We start from the raw sequence: 21860 nt of genomic DNA, 5'->3' as shown, positions 1-21860 counted from the left end.
AAGACAGGATTTTAAGAGGAGAAATTGACAATTCCTTTGTTTGGCAACTTAAGCACATAATTTATTAAATGATGCGCGGAAAAAATGGTGGAAATTAGGACATCAAATTCCCGAGTTTAATTTTCACCAAAATATACGTCATTTCACAATTTCCATAATGACATTTACAATATTTTGTCATTTACAAAATTCAACATACATAAATCCAAACATTGAAATCTTCAATAGCCAGAAATTGAAATTACCCTCCATTTGGATAAAGGAATTGAAAATTATATAGAATTCTAAAATGACGGAATTTAGATTTCCATCATTTCAATTTCTGGCAATTGAAGATTTCAGTGTTTGAATTTATGTATGTCGGATTTTGTAAATGACACTATGGAAATTGTGAAATGACTCTTATTTTGGTGGAAATCAAATTCGGGAATTTGATGCCCCAATTTCTATGATTTTTTCCACACTTCATTTAATAAATTCTGTGCTGAAGTTGCCAAACAAGGGAATTGTCAATTTCTCACTTAAATTCCCGACTTTTAGCTAAAATTCGAGTTATTTTCCCTCATACAAACAGAGTATGGAAACTAAATTCCATTATTTTAGAATTCTATCTCATTTTCATTTCCTTCATCCAAACAGAGGTTTATAAAAGAAATCTGAAAAGTGGCTTAATTGATCGGGTGTAATGTATGAATGTCTTCATTCAAAGTTCCACTCCTGGTAAACACACGACTGAATGACTAAGGGAAGATGCATTGTGTGTGGCTATACTGATTATGAGAAGTTCACATGAAAATATGCAGCAAGGTCCAAGCATGGTGATAGTGAATCCATCAAAATCCTATGAATCCAACCACGTAGCATGGTGATAGTAACCCACCAATTTTTGTAATCTACCATCAAATCCTAAAATGTACTCAAAGCCAATTGCCTAAATCACAACTATAGGACAACATATCCCTAACTTCAAATCCACTATCCCTAACATTTGACGCTCCAATCATCCAATAGAGCTTTCTCCATCTTTGAAGTGCTAAAATATGAATATAGTTTGAATACTTTAGGTTAATTGTATTCTTCTTCATAAGGAGATATATAAGAGTTTACATGGGTGCTTTACAATGAAATAGATACAGTAATCAATTAAGATTATATCTCCTAATTATACAATGATATGTCAACTATATAAAATAAGAAAGTAAATCTCTTAATTAATAAAGGAAATAAAGCTCCTTGATTAATTAGAAATGCTCACGTCAACACTCCTCCTCAAGTTGGGGCATATATGTCACCGATACCTAACTTGGTAAGTGAGTCATAAAATACTCTTCCACAAATAGCTTTTGTTAAGACGTGTACCAGTTAATCTTTTAATTTTACAAATGGTAGGCGGTTGATCTTTTTCTCAATTTTTTCTTTGATGAAATGTCTATCCACTTTAACATGTTCGGTTCGATCATGTTGAACTGGATTATGATCAATATCGATAGTTGACTTGTTGTCACAATGCAACTCCATTGGCTTTTCTGGTTTGAAGCCCAATTCTGTCAAGAGTCTTCTAATCTACAATAATTCACAAACTCCTTGAGCCATTCCTTGATACCCTGCTTCTGCACTAGACCACATTTTGTTTTTTAGTCCTCCAAGTGACTAGGTTACCTCTCACGAATGTAAAGTAATCAGAAGTAGAGCGTCTATTTGTAATGGAACCAGCCCAATCAACATCTATATATCCAACAACTTCAAGATCTCCATTTTTTGAGAACATTAATCATTTCCCAGGTGCTAACTTTAAGCATCTTAAGATCTGATCAACTACATTCCTATAAGGAACACTACACTAATGAAAGAGCCAAAACAGAAATCCTAAGATTGATTTTTGGGTTTCTTGAGCGCAAATTTGTATTCGAATATCTATACTTTTTAAATATTAAAATAAATTTTAAAGAGTATTTAAATATATACTGGGATCCTTTTTAAAAAAAACCAAAATCTTTTCCTAATTTTCTTTTATCAATAAGAGTAGTTTAGAGTATAATCCATTACTATTTGGCCATTATCCAAGTCCCTATTGTCTCCTTTTGATTTTTAACTAGCATTTTCCCGTTTAACACTTGTATTATACATATACGTACGTATTTTTTAATAATACTTTCGTTTTGCTTACACATCTTAAAGACTTAGTACAATACACGTATGTAAATATTTTTCATGTTTAATACACGTGTTTTTTTTACAAAATTTTCAATAATATATACAAAATTGAAGTATTATACACATAAAATTATATTAAAATATTATATGGTGGCCGAACTTTTCAATTCCAACAGGTTAAGTGAGAAAATTTCGATTTTAGGGTGTAAAGTGAGAAATTAAGACCCTTTGTATAGCCTCCTGGCTATATTCTTTTCAAAAATTTAAAAATAAAAAATAAAAAACTTCCGAATAGGTGCTATTAGGTGGTTGCTATTTTTTATTATTTAATTTTTAAAAATAAATAGTACCCTTAATTTCTATTTATGGAGTATAGCCGAGCGGCTAGACTTGTAATGTGAAAAACTATATATATATATATATATATATATATATATATATATAATAATTATTTATACTACATATTAATTATTTATTAATTCTTTTTCTTATTAAATCTTTAGCCTACTATGAGATTATCCCTTTAGTTGAAAGATGACATCATTCTTGTTTTCCACGTGTAGAGACTTAGAATTGGTTTTAATCAAATCATCATTGCCATGCCACCTTGAATGCTAGTAACAAGTGGTGTTGTGATATCATTGGCCAAAGGTGGATGACTCACATTATTTCCTTATCTTTCTATCTTATCTTTTGGTAATGGTGTTGTGATATCATTGGCCAAAGGTGGATGACTCACATTATTTCCTTGTCTTTCTATCTTATCTTTTGGTAGTGGTGTTGTGATATCATTGGCCAAAGGAGGATGAGTCATATTATTCCTTTACTTCTATCTTATTTTTTGGTGGTTTAAATATTGTATATATATATATATTATTTGGGTGCATCCGTAGCCTCTCCTATAAGTATCATGCTTTCTGACTTCAATCATTCATTCTAATCCTTTAAGGTAGATTTCTACCATGAAGTAGTGTTAGTGACAGGACCCGCCCCGAATTCCTTGGAATCCGAGATGAATCCCGTGATAGTTTCTACATCATACCGATGCCGGACCCACTTACTAAGAAATGAGACTTTTTGCCGAAATTTCGACAAAGTCTCCCCTGAAAAATGGACAAATCCCAAATTTCTCAACATGTTAAAAACACAATTAATAACCCAACAAGCAGTATGCTTCCGATACAATTAGACAGTTTACAACAAATGTCTCCGGCCTCACAAATCAAACCCTAGCACGGGCAATAACAGAGCAATCTAAGGAATTCGGTTTACAAATGATAACAAAGTTTAACGAAAAGAAAAAGAACAAGGCTTATCCTACTAGAGCTCGAGGTTCGAAAGCTCAGGACTCGGCTCTCCTGCTCAACTCAGTCAACTACTGTCTGGGGGACGCAAAACAAAAAACGTGTGAGTGGACAAAAACAAAGTTTAATTTAGTTTACAAAACAACATACTAACCCCACCATTTGGAAAATAATGCCAAAAACAAGCAGTTGACTTAGTACAATACACGTATGTACATATTTTTTAATGTTTAATACATGTATTTTTTTTACAAAATTTTCAATAATACATACAAAATTCAAGTATTATACACATAAAATTATATTAAAATATTATATATTGGCCGAACTTTTCAGTTCCAAAAGGTTAAGTGAGAAAATTTCGATTTTAGGGTGTAAAGTGAGAAATTAAGGCCCTTTGTATAGCCGCATGGCTATATTCTTTTAAACAATTTAAAAATAAAAAATAAAAATCTTCCGAATAGGTGCTATTAGGTGGTTCCTATTTTTTTATTTAATTTTAAAAATAAATAGTACACCCACTCGGCTATACCAAGGTCTTTTAAAAAAATAATAATAAATACATAGTATAGCAGCACGGCTATACCCCTTAATTTCTATTTATGGAGTATAGCCGAGCGGCTAGCCTTATAATGTGAGAAACTGTAAAAAAAATAAAAATATATATATATATATAATTATTCATACTACATATTAATTATTTATTAATATGAATTTTTCTTAGTTAAATATTTTTTGTGAAGACTTATATATTATTAAATCTTAAGCCTACTATGAGATTATCCCTTTAGTTGAAAGATGACACCATTCTTGTTTTCCACGCGTAGAGACTTAGAATTGGTTTTAATCAAATCATCATTGCCATGCCACCTTGCATACTAGTAACAAGTGGTGTTGTGATAACATTGGCCAAAGGTGGATGACTCACATTATTTCCTTATCTTTGTATCTTATCTTTTGGTGGCGGTGTTGTGATATCATTGGTCAAAGGGGGATGAGTCATATTATTCCCTTACTTCTATCTTATCTTTTGGTGATTTAAAATATTGTATATATAAATATTATTTGGGTTCATCCATAGCCTCTCCTATAAGTATCATGCTTCCTTACTTCAATCATTCATTCCAATCCTTTAAGGTTGATTTTTACCGTGAAGTAGAGTTATAGAGAGAGAGAGAGAGAGAGAGAGAGAGAGAGAGAGAGAGAGAGAGAGAGAGAGAGAGAGAGAGAGAGAGAGAGAGAGAAACAAGATGAAGAGCGTGTGTGTTTGTCTTGCAATATTTCATACTTATCATGGTGAGTGTGTTATGTAATATGTTATAAAAGTTCTTATTTTGTGATAAATGTGAAAATCTATTTACAAACTTATCTCTATTTTCAAGTCAAGCATGTCTAATTTGTGCAATATTTCACACAATATATATTATTTGGAGTTTTTGTGAAGTATGTATTATTTATGGAACATGAGAACTTCAATGACGGGGTATCCAAAGGATAAATGTACCAAACGAGGACATAGGGCAGTGAGGCCGATAGGGGTCACGTACTAGGAACAATTTGTGAAGGATAACCAAGATATGAAGTAATGATGTGATATGATTTGGATTGTGTATCTTTTTATTATATTTTTCTAGAGTGTGTAAAATGACATTGCTTGACTGGCATTTTACATAATCTACTCACTGAGCGGTGGTTTGCTCATCCCTCACTTATTTTGTTCTTCAAATCAATTAGTGGGCAAAACAAAGCAGAATCCAGAGAAGTTGGATTAGTTTAGAGTGATAAACTTTTATTTATATCTTGTACACTTGCAAGATTATTATAATTTTTTTTTATAAATATAATGGTAACGTATTTTAACCAAATTTTCAATCTTTTTATTTAGGCTTTTTATCACAAAACGTCCCTGATGTTTGCGAAACTATCATATTGCATCCTTAAAGTTTTTTTGTATCACTCATGGTCCCTAACGTTAATATGGGTGTTCTTAAATAGTCCCTCTGTCACTGTTAAATTTCAGGGATATAATCGTCAAATCAATCCCTTTTGACCTCTTCAATGCCTCATCAACTCACAGTTTTAGTGACGAAAAATCTAAAGGACATTGTCGCAAAAAATGTTTAGCCACGAAAAATCTGATGAACATCTGTTGCTAAAAACCTTTGGTGACGAAAAATCTTCAAATTTCTGGGCAAAACAGCAGCTGGGTTTTTTGGGTATTAGGTCCTTTTTTGAGCTTCAAATCATCCTATGACATTAGAATGTAAAACAAAGTCATAGAACTGATGTATAAATTAATTAAATAAATTTTACTTAGTTGGAGATGATGATTTGTCTAACCTTTTCTACATTTTCCTCGTTTAGCCCAAGATCTATCTCTCTCTCCAAAATCTGTTCTACTTCCATAATCTCAGGTATCTTATCTCGCAGGTAGGTCTCAATTCCCATCTTTAGTGTCATTGTTGAGTTGGGACATGACCCACAAGCTCCTTGCAGTTTTAATACCACAACAAGGCCATCTATCTCATGTAGTGCCACATTCCTACCATCAAGCATCAAGCCAAGTCGTACCTCATCCAAGACTTTCTCTACATTTTCTTCGGTTAATGGAAGGACACAGTATGGTGAAGAGGTCAAAAGGGATTGATTTGACGATTATATCCCTGGATTTAATAGTTTTTTTTGACAAAGAGACTATTTAAGAGCACCCATATTAACGTTAGGGATCATGAGTGATACAAAAAAAACTTTAAGGATGCAATCTAATAGTTTTCGCAAATGTCAGGGACGTTCTGTGATAAAAAGAATTTTATTTATTTCTTTCAATTCACACACCCTGATTCGGGAATATTCTTTATTCTCGGATCGGGTCGTGACTTGTAAAATTTCTATTTATAGGGTATATAGCCGAGCGGCTATACATTTACATTTTCTATTTATACAATACAGCGGCTATACTATTAATATATTGTATTAAGGGACTATAACGGCTATACTCTTATAATTTCTATTTAAGGGGTATAGCCGCGCTGCGTTACTTGAAAATTTTCTACATATAACTCTAAACTTCTATGTATACAGTATAGCCGATCGGCTATCCAGTTATAATTTCTATTTATGGAGCATAGCTGCCCGGCTGTACGGAAAAATTTCTATTTATAGAGTATAGCCGTGCGGCTCTACTATTAAAATTTCTATTTATAGTGTATAGCTGCACGGCTCTACTGTTAAAATTTCTATTTATAAAGTATAGCAGTGCGGCGATACGTTTAAAATTTATATTTATACAGTATAGCCGCACGGCCATACCGTATCCAGCAGAAGCGCATTGAGACACCATCACTTTCATGGGAACATCGCTTCAGGATCGCCTGTGAAGTTGCCGGAGCATTATCATATATGCACTCTGCAGCTTCAATCCCCCATCTTCAAGTCTTCTAACATTCTTCTAGACCATAAATACAGTGCTAAAGTATCCGACTTTTGGACTTCAAAATCAGTTCCCCTTGACAAAACTCACTTAACCACAGAAGTACAAGGAACTTTTGGGTACATGGATTAGAGTACTTCCGATCTGGTAAATTTACAGATAAAAGTGATACCTACAGCTTTGGAGTCACACTTATAGAAATATTAACTGAGAAAACCCCGTTTTCTTTTGCTAAAGATGACGGGGAAAATCTGGTTGCTTCTTTCATTTCACTGACAAGGGAAAACCAACTTGTTCAGATTTTGGATCCTCAAGTGGTTAAAGATGCAGAGATGGAGCATGTTGGAGCAATTGCTGAGCTTGCAACAAGGTGTTTGAGGTTGAATGGGAAAAAGAGGCCTAGTATGAAAGAGGTATCAACAGAGTTGGAAGGATTGAGGAACACTCAAAGATGCCTAGAAAAGTTCCAAGAGCCTCAGTCAATCAAAGATGTAACAACATTCATGCACTCTACCAGTGAAACCATGAAAGATCATACAGAGGAAAGCATTCTTTGAGCCAGTGGGGCAAGTTTCCCTTTGCTCCAACGCAAGTTGTGGGGCCATTAGTTGATAGTAAATTGCCCTTTGCCATACTCCTACTTCTACTTAAAATACTAAATTCATCTTCGTCATACTTCTCCCTTCGAAAACGAAAATGAGATGTCCTCTTTGTGTAACTAATAGGCCTCTGGAGGTGTTCATTGCCATTATTGCAAACATAAGCCGGCTGGAATAATGGCCTCCTCCTGGCATTACCTCCTCTACACGCATCAACATTGCCAAATGAAAATCCGGGTTCATCTGCTGTATTTTCTTTCCATATTCCTGTTTTTGGACCCAAGAAGTAGTGGTAGTCCAAAGAACTGCCTCGTGCTATCGAGTACTTGAATTGAGCAACACATATGCCACTTAAAAGTTTTGACTCTTCCTCTTCCCACCGCTCAGCTAAGTCCCTTCCACCCTCCATGATGAGAAGTGCAATCTTGGATCTCTTAACATAGCATCCCAATTGTCCCTTCCATGTCTCCTCACACCTATCCAAAGAAAATCCAACTCCTCTTCAGACCACATGGTACAATATGGCTTATATTTTGTCATGAAAACTACTCCTTTCATTGAAAGCTCTTGCTCGGCTTGCAACACTATCATGCATAAGCTTGTGTCTCAATACTGATGATAAATGGCTCGAGGAAGATTGGAGTGCTGCATCTCAGATAAATTCTCTGGTTTCAATGACAGAGTTCAAGAAGGGAAATGCACTGAAGCAGGTATTGGTTGCACATCCTGCAGTTAAAGGGTTTTCTGATATGGATAAACCTAGTAACAGAGGAGATTCTTGCTCTGGTTGATTATTTTTGCCTCCCAACTGAAGAATTTCTTCTTTGTTCTGAAGCTATAGAAGCCGCCGCCACAGGCTGTGTTGTCACTGGCCGAAAAATGTCACTGATTTTTTCTTCTGAAAATAGCTGGAATCAATTCCAAACATGAAAAGTAAAGTAAGATTAGTTGACAGACAAATTGTTAAGCTCATAATTTCATACATATACATGCCCAATTTACTTACTTCTTTTGCTTAGTTTCTTATAATTTTGAGTTATTTGCCTCCCTTTGTGTGTTTTGTAGGCCAAAAGAGCAAGAGAGCATAATTCATGCAATTCATGCATGTTAAGGCCTAATTTGGATGAAGAGAAGAAGAGCTTAAAGACAAACTCATTTTGGCTACAGCCCCCTGCCAGTCCAGTTCCGTAGGTCATATTGCAAGCTTTGTTTCAGCAACCTACATAGCTCGGATGAGGCAACATTCTTCATGAAAGTTGTTCCAATGGGTGTGTACTATAACATATCCCAAATTCAGCCCCATTGGATAAATCTGGAGTCCGTCACCTAGCAAACACAGAACCATGCTCAGGATGGATTTTGTCAGCGAGCAAACTGAGTTAGCAATTTGTTTCGGCCTTAACTTCCTCCTCCGAGCTTGGATTGGGCCAATACTTGTGTGGTTGGATCATACACATTCTGAACTTCACAATGGACATCTTAAAGTCTTCATTTGATTCAGCCTAGCCCAAGTTGTAAGCCCTTGAAGTTGCTGGTCATGCTGACCTCAGGATGAGCTGGTTGGAAGCTTGGTCATGGTGAGCTAGGCATGAGCTATTGTAGCTGGTTGGAAGCTTGGTCATGGTGACATGAAGATGAGCTAGGGCTGCTGGTGGGATTTATTGCTGAAGTGCATCAACCAATTCAGATTTTATAATGCAAGTGTTGTATGCATTAGTGAAGTGCATCAACCAATTCATCTTTTATAATGCAAGTGTTGTATGCATTAGCCATATTGAATTCAGATTTGTCACTCCCCTCTCCCTATAAATACCACATCCATTCCACATTCAAGACACAACAAATCCTGAGATTCACAACCCCCACAATTCACTCCAACCATCCTCAAACACTCTCAAAATCCCAAACACTCCAACAATCACCAAAACAACTCCAGCAAACCTCTCTTCCATTTCCCTACGAATTTCATCTTCCTTAGCCATCACCACTCACTCAAACTCATCCCAAATCACCTCCATATCCTTCATACATCTTTCTAGAAGTGGGGAAGCTCTTGGAGAAGCATTAGAAGTGGAGAAGCATTTGGAGAAGCCTTGGACACCACAAGAACTTCAGAAAAAGGGTTTTTCTACTCTTATTGTATTCATTATGTTTTCTCATTTCTGTTCAAGTCTCTTTTCCATTATGAGTAGCTAAATCCATAACTAGGGCTTCGATGTAACCTAACATGAATATTCTGGGTTTATAAGTTTGGAGTTTCAAGTTTGATTCATGATTCATGTTCTTATTCATTATGCTTATAAGTTAACATGCTTGTTTGAATGATTGATCACCATTAGAACTTGTTTGTTAACTATCTTGGTTTGAATTAAGAGTATACACCATGCTTTAATTCGAATTGAACTATGAATAGGAAGAGTATGTATGGACATTCGACAACAGGGATTAGATACATACTTGGTTGTTTAAAATGTTCTTCTATGCTTAATGGGTTCCTAATGCTTAATTTTAGGTTAGACAACAAATGATCAAATTAGGGAATTAGGAACACAAGGTTAGGACCAAACACCATGGCCTAATCATACTTTAGCTAGAATCAATCTTTGAATCTGAATTAGACTTGTTACTTGAATCTTTATAACCCAGAATTGAATTGTTATGGTGATTCGAATGCCCTAGTCTCAAAATCTGTTTTCCAACTCTTAAAACCACTCTTTGTTACATTTGTTTACTTGTTTTTGTTTGCAATTTCATTTTGCTTCTTTTGTTCAACAATCACAACCACTCTTGTTTTAAATTCTGTTTTAGACATAACCTCCTACTTTCTTGAATTTGGTAATCTAAGTACATAACTAGTTTTAACTTCTCAGTCTTCGTGGGTACGACCTCGTACTTGTCTTGCTATACTACTAATTGCCCCGTACAATTGCGAGTTAACATATTATTAACAACACAAATCATCCCCAAAACTTCAAACAACAAGACTTACAAATCTCACCTGCAGATACTGGTTTTTTGGTGTAATTTCCTTGGAAAATAGAGGACTAACTTTATCATCATCATTGCAGCTGTCACCAACTTCTAAAAATTCAAACGCATCTTTGTGTAACCGTGAAGCATGAGTTTCTTGTTGTAAAATTGGCTCACATTTAGTATGCAAGTGAAGGAGGAGGCGACCGGTCGCTGGGTATTTACGACCGGTCGTTTTGAAGCAGATTCGAAGTCTGGAGGAGAAGCTGGAAATCGTGACCAGCGACCGGTCGCAAGGTGCAAGCGACCGGTCTCTTTCAGACAGATTGCAATGCGACCGGTCGCCAGGAACGTGCGACCGGTCGCCAGACGTGCTGTGTCGTTTTTCCATGCGTTTTTCAAGGTGCATTTCACATGTGTTGGTTCCCTACCTAATCCCTCGAGCTTCCAAGAGTTTTATGGGTTCTAGGAAGTTTGACAACGTGCCTTAGAAGCTGGAACACCATTTAAATGTTGTTTGTTGTCTTGTACCAAAGGGTTTTTTCTAGGTCGGAGATAAGGGGACAAAGGGTGCATGCTTTATGGCTTGTTTTCTGGTTTGCCTAACCTTGTGTTTGGGTGAGTAGCTGAAAACAAGAATGTGATGGAGTAATTGTAGTCCTCTACTAAGTCCAAAGGTCTGCTTACAAAAGGAAAAGAAGATGCAAGACAACAAGTGTGTGGTTAATCTCAAAGTTGTCAAGTAGCTGGGAGCTATTGTGTTCAAAGGGAGGTTATCTCACCAAGAGAGGAAGTGAGAGAGGGCAATCAGTTCAAGAGAGAGCTGAGTTGAGTCTTGAGAGTCTAGACACCAAAGGGGGTAAACACCAACGGTTGTGAGAGTGTTCACAAGTGTATCAAAGTGTTGAGCAAGGGGTGAGAGAGAAAAGAGAGCTTGGGAGAGAATAGAGTTCTAAGGTGGTTTCTTTGTAAACCAAAGTTGTAACTTATTCTTTCATTAGTGAATTTCTCAAGGGGATCACCAAGAGGATGTAGGCAATTGCTGAACCTCTATAAATTCTTGTGTCGCTTTGTGCTTGGTTGGTTTCTCAAGTGTGTGTGTGTGATTCATCCATTATTTTGTTTGTCACAAAGTCCATCAACAACAAGATCATTAGGGGAGAGAGTGAAAGTGTTTGTCCAATTTTCACAACATTTCTACTCTTTCAATTCTCGCAGCTGACATTTCTGGAGGAGACGGTTCATGCAATACAGTGGCATTATTTCTGCTAGTAGAATCCAAGGAGTCCCACATAGCTTTTGGAGCAGCCAGGTCAGGTTGCTTCTGAGAACTCAAGTTTAAGTCAACATTGCATTCCACAGTGCCACATGAATCTGCTCGTAAGAATTATTTTAGATAAAGTATTGTAAGTTAAGACACAATGTGAATTGATAATGTTACTGGTTCAAATGCATTCCTAGAAATTAATGAAGTCCTACCAGTGGGGATAACAGACAAGTCCAAATAAGGAAGTGATCTGCCTAAAGGAGGGGTTTCTGTTGCTTTAAGATCAGCACTTGATAAAACTTGAGCTTCATCTCTTATCAATGCATGGGTTTTTCCTGGTTTACATAGAGTTGCAGCTTCAAAAGAGAAGTCTCTAATATCACTACTTTTTCTTAAATGATCCATGCAAAGAACTTCAACATCCATTGCACTTTGAGCACTCTAGCGAAGTACTTCTCCTGCCTGTTTTAAGGCATCACTGCCTGTCTTTTCCTCATCATGAAGTTGTTCTTCTTCATGCATCAAACTGTCCCGATGAATGAGGTAAGCAATTAAAATATAAGAAACCAATAAGTTCTGAAGTTAATGTGAACCTACATTTTAGTTCCAGCGGCAGCAGATCCCGCACCAGCATATGTAAAATCAATGATCCGTAGCAAAGAAATTAGATCGGTGATAACAAATTACATATACAGAAATGAAGTATCAGGTTAAGAATGCACATAATAGTGGAGTCAGTCAGCCACTCGAGGGCAACTAAGCACTAACAATGATGCACCTTTTATTCTGACCTTGTTTTTATACATATGTATTATTATAGAATACATGTAAATGAGAATCTATTTTCCATGTCGAATCTTATTTTCTATTTCTCATTTCACATGATTGTGTTTCTGCTCATAGGCAGACAAATTATTTCCAAATTGAAAAAAGATAGGCTTAATATTACATACCTCTCTGGAGTGCTTCAAATCTGCGTCATGATCTACTGAGCAGTTTTCAGGGGAAGTTTCTTCATAAGAACTGGTATTAGTGCAAACAGAATTATTCAATTTGGTTATCAATGAGCGGCTATTTTCCACGGGCAGTGATTTCCTTTGTATATTAGACTCATCCATATCCTTTTTTCTTTTATTCCTTCGGCAGAAAGTAATCAATGGGGTGGTCAACTTGTTTCACGCAAGCTGAATCACCACCTAATTTATCTAACTTATTTCTAGAGAATGAATCAGTGTCTTCTAAGCTTGATGTATTCAATCTTGGCGAGATACCATCACATTCAGAGCTGCTTTTTCTTTCAAATGCTGCTGCTGCTGATGATGATTTTTGTCTTACAAAATCAGCAGTAATTACAACGGAATTCATCACCAATTGAGAAACTAACCTCCCTCCAACATTATTATCATCAACCAATGCTCCAGCATTAGAATTTGAAGATGAGCCTACTTTCTTGCCACTAGACTTATTCCCATATGCATCCCTTTGGGAAGGAACCTCATCAAGACTTGTCGGAACGGTTTTAATTGGTATTTTTCTTGTGCCAGATACTTCAATGTGTTTCTTTTCCTTATGGGGCTTATCTAGGCATTGGAGATTATACGACTGAAGGCATTTTCTACAGTGCTTCAGGTTTCCCCCAACACAGCACACAAAACATACATGGCATACCTGCAAGAAAAAGAGGCAGGTGAGACAGAATATAGCAGTGACCTTAAGAATAAATTATAGGTTTAAGACAACTAAGAGAAGATCTTCATAGAAACCTAAATTAAAGAACCAAATCTAAATGTTCATCTCAACTAGATAAGCTTTCAAGGGTCGGTTGAATAGGGCACATTTTGGTGGTAGCTGGTAATCCCTTAAAACCTTTTTCTTTTCATTATTTTTTTCAAGAACAAAATTATTAGAGGAAAAATAGGGAAGGATGGATTATTAAATTATCTACATAAAGATGATTGACATACAACATATATCCCTATGAAACAAACTAAAAAAAGTGAACAGGTTCCAACTTTCTAAAATCTCACCGCAGAATTTCTGTTGTAATGTTCTGATGAACGCTTATCAATCAATTGAACTTGCAAGTCTGGTGGTTTGCTTAAAGAAGTATCATCGGCAGCAACAAAAAGTGAATTACGGCACTCATGTCCCCGTACAGGATCTGTTCTTGATTGCCGCTTTCGCTTATGTGGGAGCAAATTTCCTCCCACGGGAATATTCGGTTGAAAGATTCCTTCGTCTTTTCCGCCTCTCTTTCTCCATGCAAAACGAATAGCAATAAGAGGACCACACCCGGGGGGTGTTGGCCAAAGGCCCTCCGATGCCTAAGTCAGTTCAATCGATCTGAAGAGAAACGATAGCTAAAATAGGGTGCGGGAATATGTATGTGTGGTAAAAACCGGGTGGCCGGAGCCATGAGTGATGGCCGGAGCCTTGTGTAAAAGGGAGAGAGAGAGTAGCGGCTAGGGTTTTTGAGAGATAATTTCTGCAGAGTTTCAGTAGGAGTTTAGACGTACCTCAACCCTTGTGTGTGGCCATCCTTTTATAGAGGTCTCGGGGGCTAGGGTTTCAGAGGAATAATTCCGTAGATGGAAGGGAATTATTCCTCCCCAATTTGGCGAGATTTGACTAATTAGGGATTTGATTTATTTGATTTAAATCAAATCCCTAATCAGGGTAGCAATCAAATCAATACCTAATTTAATTAGGTAACTCCTCCATTAATTGAGAATATTCGTAGGAATCAAATCAATCCTCAACCTAATTAGGTAACATTCTATTTAATTGGGTAATCCCCAATTAAATTGAATAATTCCCAATTAGGTCAAATAATCCCCAAATGGAAGGAATTATTTGACCTAGGGTTACGAATTAATTCGGTTCCCACAAATGCCCCCCAGCTTCTGCATGGTGTGTGGTGGCATGTAGGAGATGTAAATCATCTGTTGGGCTGTCCAGCTGTAACTGGGCTTCCTTCTTGGATTTGGGCTCCTGAGTGGAGGAAGTATATGACTTACACTTGGAGTTCGGTTCCCAGTAGGAATGGGCTTGCGATTCTTTCTTGACCTAGGATGCCGAACATGTGTAAATGCAGGGCTTCTCTTCACTCTTCTTCACATCGCAAACTTAACTTCTCTACTTTCTAGCTTGAGAGAGATCTTGGAGAATTTGTACTGCTTGTCGAAGAGAGGAGTCGCCGTGCATCCCAAGGTAAGTCGAGCCTGTGTATTTCTTTTTCTTCTTCTTTGCTTCGAGGATCAGCTAGGGGAATCCCGAATAGATGTCGTCGTGACAAGCGACGGCTGGCAGTGGGCAGCAGCTGTGGTGGAGCAGGTGCGCATGTGGACCAGCCACTGCCTATGCGTTGCGGGCGTCATCAGTTGGGCAAGTATTAGGAGAAAGTCGGTGGTCTGCCCCTGCCCAGGATGTTGAGAGATGGAAGCTAAATGGTCCAGACTCTGATGATCTGCCAGCTGGGCAGGAGAAGTGTTCTGCTAAATCTCCCCCAAAGAGAAAGGCTGCTGCCAAGTCTTCAAGAAATGAAGCTACTCATTCGCAGGCAGAGAATGTGTCTCCATTGAGGAAGAAGCCAAGGTTCCCTTATGCTGAGAAGACTCCAATGGGGTCTGCTCCGTCATCATCTGCCAAGGCCAAACATCTCATGGACGCATATAGCACGAAGGTTGGTGGCATGCGCGGTGTTCAGGGTGTTCTGCCCGAGCCTCCTGCTGACAAGCTTGAAAACCATGATCTACTTCATGAAGCAGCTCGTGCCCAATCTAGTTCTGCCGAGCGTCAAATAGATGCAGACATTCCTCCTCAAAGTTCGAGTCGTCTGCATCTGTCAAAAGATGGAGATCGGAGCGGGAGGTCTGCTCATGATCTAGCTGTTAAGTCATGGGCAGTCAAGCGTGGAGTTGATTCAGTATCATTGACTCTTTTGGAGGTGAGATTGGAGGTGGCTAAGAAGATGAGAGAGTCATCTGCCTAGGCGAAGGGTTCTTCTTCAGCGTCGGCAGTTGATCCCAAGGCGAACAAGTCTAGCCCTGCAGGGGATGCATGCATGTCTGATCTGCTCAAGACGAACTTCCTATCAAACTCGGCCTCCTGTGCTAAGTTGGTTGATCACATCCGTCAGGCCGGCGATCTTGGCACATTCTCGAGTCTTTCCTTGGAAAAACAAAATGAAGCAACATTTCATCTGCTTCAAAAAGTAGTAGTTCTTGTTGCTAAAACTATCCGAAACTCATCTGTTGTTGCCCCCTCTTCTGCTGCTGACTTGGTTAGTCGAAAAGATGCATACTTCCGTCTTGAGCACAAGAATGCTGACGTCTCCTTTAGTCATGACAAGATTTGGCTAGATTTGGCGCATATCATAAGTCTGCTGAGAAGTCCAGGTTCTAAGATATCATGAATGCGTACAAGTTGGGCTACTTAGACTATTCATATGGAAATGATCCCTTCTATGCCATTGGAGATGGAGATATTGAGATACTCTGTTCTGACTTGCTCCATGTGCAAAGTGAGCAGGTTAATGCTGTGAACATGGAAGGAGTTGAAGAGTAGGCGGCCGAAGAAGCGGTAGTTGAACAGCAGGTGAAGCAGAGAAGGATGTAGCATATGAGGTAGTGGCAGACGTCGCGGACCAAGCAGGTGGAGTTGCTGAGAACGTGGCTGATCAGGCGGACGCCGAAAAGGCTGTAGATCAAGGATCTCATGCTGGCGTCTCAGAGTAAATGAAGACTCCTTTATTTCTTTTTACCTTGTAGTATGCTTTCTTATTTAGAATAATTGGTCTTGTCTGACCATCTTCTTTTTGTTGAACTTGGTAAGTGTCAGGATCCCCCTTGAGGGACTCCGGGCATGTTCTGCATATCCTGTAGGATGTTTTCCCTTAGGAAATAGGCGAGGGCCAGGGTCCCCCTTGAGGGACTCCGGGCGTGTTCTGCGTATCCCGTAGGATGCTCTTCCCTTAAGAAATTGGCGAGGGCCAGGGTCCCCCTTGAGGGACTCCGGGCGTGTTCTACGCATCCCGTAGGATATTTTGGTCGTTGCCCTGCGTCTCCCGAAGGACGCTGCTTATGGGCAACTGTGTGACTATCCTGCCTCCCTTAGGAAATGGATAGGAACCTGGATACCTCCTTTAGGAAATTCCTGGCACACCCTGCGTCTCCCTTAGGACGCTTCTTATGGGCTGCGTCTCCCGAAGGACGCTTTGGTCGTCGCTCTGCGTCTCCCGAAGGACGCTCCTTATGGGCAACTGTGTAACTATCCTGCCTCCCTTAGGAAACGGATAGGAACCTGGATACCTCCCTTAGGAAATTCCTGGCGCACCCTGCGTCTCCCTTAGGACTCTTCTTATGGGTTGCGTTTCCCGAAGGACGCTTTGGTCGTCGCCCTGCGTCTCCCTTAGGACGCTGCTTATGGGCAACTGTCTTTTGTTGTGGCACATTCTGAAATTTGCAGTAGATGGTTCTCTTCTTCAGAAATGTGCAGGGCTCAGTCATCTGCTTGTCGATAAATTGTGAGCCATTGTCAGTAACTGGTGGTTGTGGGCAGCCAAATCGGCAGATGATGTTTCTCCAGATGAATCGTTCCACATCGGCTTCTTTAGTCGAGGATAGAGCTTCGGCCTCAATCCATTTAGTAAAGTAGTCGGTGTTAATGATCATCATGTCCTTCTTGGCGGGCGCCGGTGGCAAGAGACACACTAGGTCAATGACCCATTGCATGAATGGCCATGGATTGTTTTACGAATGGTAGACTTCGGCAGGCAGGTTAGGAATTGGCTTGTATCGCTGGCAGCGATCACATTTCTTGACATATTCGATGGAGTCGTGGCGCATGGTAGGCTAGAAGTAGCCTATGTTTAGAGCCTTCTAGGTGAGTGATATGCCCCCAGAGTGGTTGTCACACTCGCTGTTGTGAATTTTGCAGAGAACCTCAAGTGTTTGAGAGTATTTTATGCAGGTGAGATGAGGGCCGAAGTATGATCTGCGGATGAGCTTGTTGCCGTGCATGTAGTATCTCGCGGCTTTCTGCTGGACTTTTCTAGCTTCGAACTTTTCCGTTGGTAGATTTCAATTCATTAGGTAGTCGATGATGGGGCCTTGCCAGCTGGGGTCCTCGTCAATCTGCATTGCATCGATTGGCTCTATTTCTTCAATGCTTGGTCGGTCTAGGTGCTCGACCGGGATGGAGCGCCTGAATTGGGTATCCAGCGCGGTTCCTAGGCTTGCCAGGGCATCTGCATGCGCGCTCTCTGCCCGAGGCACCTGAGGCTTGATTCGTGTTCAACTAGGAATCTGAGTAGATGGCTAGCTTCTTGATCGCTAGCTCCTTTGCTAAGCGCAGGCCAGCGAGCAATGCCTCGTATTCTGCCTCGTTGTTTGAGGCTGGGAAACCAAGCCTGATGGCCTGCTCCAATAGGGTCCCATCTGGGGTGATGATGACAACGCCTGCTCTCGCTCCTTTTTGGTTCGACGCTCCATCTACGCGCAATTGCCACATGTCTGTGGGTTGGCCAGGTTCAGCGGATGTGCCATCTGTTTTTGAACTTTCCTTCTTATGGTTGACCAGCTTCTCTTCTTCGGCTGATGAGACGAATTCAGCCACAAATTCTGCTAGAGCCTGGGCTTTTATTGCAGTCTTTGGCCGGTAGAGGCGGTCATACTGGCTTAGTTCTATAGCCCATTTCATGAGTCGCTGGGAAGCGTCAGGGCTGTGAAGTATTGATCTCAAAGGAAAGGCAGTCATGACGATGACTCGGTGAGCTTGGTAGTAGGGTCGTAACTTTCTTGTAGAAACTACAAGGGCCAAAATAAGCTTTTCCAATTTCAAGTAGCGAGTCTCTGCATCGAGGAGAGCTTTTGACGTGTAGAATACCGGATGTTGGGCCCCTAGTTCTTCTCGAATGAGAGCTGAGCTAACGGCCGAGTTGGACACTGCCAGGTATACGAACAAGTCCTCGCCTGGGACTGGTTTTGAGAGCAGGGGAGGTGAAGTGAGGTAAGTTTTCAGGTTCTGAAAAGCTACTTCGCACTCATCATCCCACTTGTCTCTTTGTCCTTTTTTCAAAGCTTTGAAAAATGGTCTGCACTTGTCGGTAAATCTCGAGAGGAATCGGTTGAGGGCCGCTGCTCTACCCGTCAGACTTTGTATTTCCTTCATTGTGGAAGATGACTTCATCTCGAGAATAGCCTTGGTTTGTCGTGGGTGTGCCTCGATACCTCGTTGCGTGACTAGGTATCCCAAGAATCGGCCAGACGATACACCAAACGTGCATTTACTTGGGTTCAACTTCATGCGGTACTGGCGTAGCAAGCTGAATGCCTCGGCAAGGTTTTTGATGTGATCTACACGTTTTGGGGCTTTGACCAGCATGTCATCCACGTAGACTTCCATAGTTTTGCCGATCTGCTCCTTGAAGATTTTATTCACGAGCCTTTGGTATGTTGCTCCGGCGTTCTTTAGCCCAAAGGGCATGACCTTGTAGCAGTAGGTCCCTCTCCCGATGATGAAAGAAGTTTTCGCCTTGTCATCCTCGTGCATCAGGATTTGATTATAGCCCGAGTAGGCGTCCATGAAGCTGAGCAGCTGATTGCCGGAGGTGGAATCTACGAGTTGGTCGATTCTCAGCAATGGGAAGTTGTCTTTAGGACATGCCTTGTTGAGGTCAGTGTAGTCGACGCAAACTCTCCATTTTCCCTTTGCTTGTTTCACCACCAGAACAACATTGGCCAACCACTCCAAGTAGGAGACCTCTTCAATGAAGCCGGCTGCTAGAAGTTTGTCGATCTCGGCTTCAATGATTGCGACCCGCTCTGGGGTGAAGTTGCGTCTCTTCTGTGCCACTGGCTTGCTGGCAGGGTTGACGTGGAGGCGATGGCAGATGATGTTCGGGTCGATGCCGGGCATGTCTGACGGTGACCATGCGAACATGTCCTTGTTGTTCTGGTGGAAGGTGGTCAGCTCCACCTTCTCGTCTGGGCTTAGGCACGAGCCTATCCGCGCTTTTTTGTCTGGCTGGTCAGGATCCAAAGGTATTAGCTCGACGTCCTCTTCGGGTTTCCATCCTTCTTCAGGGGAGACCTCCGGAAGGATTTCCTCGACTTGGTCCTGATGCTTTGATTGCTATAAGGGGATAGCTATCCCCTTCCCCTTCTTGCTTGCTCGGTTGCTAGGAGCGGGATCTAGTTGTTCTACTCCCTCCAGATCTGCCTGATTCACAGGGAGGAACTGTGTTGGCTTGCTTTTCTTCAGCCCTTGAGCTGAGCATTTCCTCACCATTGCCTGGTCGCTATTGATTTGGCCGACACCGCCCCCAGGAATTGGGTAGCGGATTTTCTGATTAGTGGCGGAGATGATGGCGCTGATCTTACCAATCCATGGTCTGCCCAGGATGCCATTGTAGGGTGAGACTTCGTCAATGACAATGAATGTTTGTGAGCTGATTACAAGTGGGGAGTAGACGTCGAGATCTATTGTGCCCACAGTAACCGTTATTGCGCCATTGAAGCCGGTCAGCGACCTGGCTGATTTGTTGATCTTTGCTTCCAAGCTCATCTGCTGGATGACAGTCAACTGCAGGATATTGGCTGCGCTGCCTTCGTCCACATGGATTCGGTCGACCATGGCCTGAGCGATTTGAATGCTGACGACAAGGGCGTCGTTGTGTGGCATGTCGAGGCCAATCAGATCTTTCTTCTGGAAGCCGATCACTAGGTCGTCTTCCGCCGGTGGAAGGTCGGTCGAGACTTGGGAGACCACCGTGGCCTGTTTGATCTTCCTCTTCTTTTCTTTGCTGGTCAGCCCAGACTCCTCGGAGTCGGCGAGGATTGTATTAATCCTTATGACCTTCTGAGGTGGCTCCTTGGTGGTGTCGCGATCCTCTATCCACTGGATGGCTTGCTTTGCAATGAACTCCTTGCAGTGACCTTCTCTCACGAGTTCCTCAAGGTGCGTTTTCCAAGTTAAGCAGTTGTTTGTTGTGTGCCCGTGTGTCCCATGGAAGGCACAATATTTTCTGGTATCCCTCTTGTCTGGATCTCCTTTCCAGGGCGACGGCTTCCTTACCCAAGGTTTGTCATTCACTTGGGCTAAGATTTGGTGTATGGGGATGGAGAATTTGGTGTAATTCTCTCCTGCCGTCGCGTCCTCTTTTGGGTGCGACCTGCGCTTGTCCTTGTTTCTGTTGCTGAACCCGTCGTTCTTTTGGCCTGCCCGCTTGGTTGGTTGATCTTCCTGCTTAGTAGACTTCTTTGCGGCGATTCGATCGTCATCCCAGAGCACATAGCGTTCCGCGGTTGCGAAGACCTCTGCCAGAGTCTGGCTGGGAGCGATAGTTAGCTCGCGGTATAAGTCGTGTTCAGCTGGAAGGCCTTTCTTGAAAGCAGAGGATGCAATCCGGTCATCGCATCCTACGATGTTGGCCTTTTCTGCTTTGAATCTCTTGATGTAGTCTCGAAGGGATTCGTCGGACTTCTTGCGTAGGTTGAACAGGTGGTCGGGGTTCTTCTTGATTGTCCGGTAAGACGTGTATTCTTTCGTGAAGACGTATGCCAACTCCTTGAAGCTGCTGATCGACCCAGATGGTAGGGTGTGAAACCAATCCTGAGCTGCTCCCCGCAGGGTCATCACAAACACCTTGCACATCAATGCGTCGTCGGCCTTGTAAAGGATCATGACACTTTTGAAGTGTTTCAGGTGGCTCTCGGGATCGGAGTCCCCTTGAAGGGTGTAAACGAAGGCGTCGAGAATCGCTTCGGGGGAGCCGCCTGCTCAATTTCGATAGTGAAAGGCGTGGAGTTAGCTTGGTCCATCTCCTTGCGTAGGGCATCTTCGAAGTTCCCGCCAGCTTTCAAGTCTCGTAGTTGGTCACTCACAAGCTTCTTGACGTCCTCTGCACGCATTGCTGGTTGGACATGTCGACGACCCTCGCGATTTGGACGACGCTGATTGACCTCCTCGTTGATTCTCAAGGTTCGAGCTTCTTGGCTGCGTTGCCTAGGCAGCGTGTTGGTGGACTGCGCTTGCGAGTGATTCTCCTCAGCTTGTCGACGAGAATCGGTCCTTCGAGAGTGAGCAGCGGAGCGCCTTTCCTCGCGATTCTCACCGTGAAGGTTGTCAGGTTGACC

At 41.1% G+C, this 21860-nt stretch overlaps 1 protein-coding gene and 1 pseudogene across 1 annotated transcript; both read right to left on the bottom strand.

The window, feature by feature from the left end:
* Positions 1-7398: 7398 nt before the first annotated feature.
* LOC110763964 (uncharacterized) lies at positions 7399-14140 on the bottom strand (annotated as a pseudogene).
* A 5717-nt stretch (positions 14141-19857) lies between these two features.
* Positions 19858-21408, bottom strand: LOC110761134 (uncharacterized). Its single transcript, XM_021963535.2, has one exon. The coding sequence runs from the start codon at positions 21406-21408 to the stop codon at positions 19858-19860; it is 1551 nt and encodes a 516-aa protein (XP_021819227.2).
* Positions 21409-21860: the final 452 nt, after the last annotated feature.

Source organism: Prunus avium, chromosome 2 (assembly GCF_965620075.1).
Source record: "Prunus avium chromosome 2, drPruAviu1.hap1.1, whole genome shotgun sequence".
Classification (NCBI taxonomy): Eukaryota; Viridiplantae; Streptophyta; class Magnoliopsida; order Rosales; family Rosaceae; genus Prunus; species Prunus avium.
Note: the sequence above shows the minus strand (reverse complement) of the source record. Positions and strands in the feature narration are given on the sequence as shown.

Bases quoted from the DNA above. Each gene is read 5' to 3' on its own strand.
- LOC110761134 (XM_021963535.2), bottom strand. From the start codon at position 21,408: ATGATCCTTTACAAGGCCGACGACGCATTGATGTGCAAGGTGTTTGTG.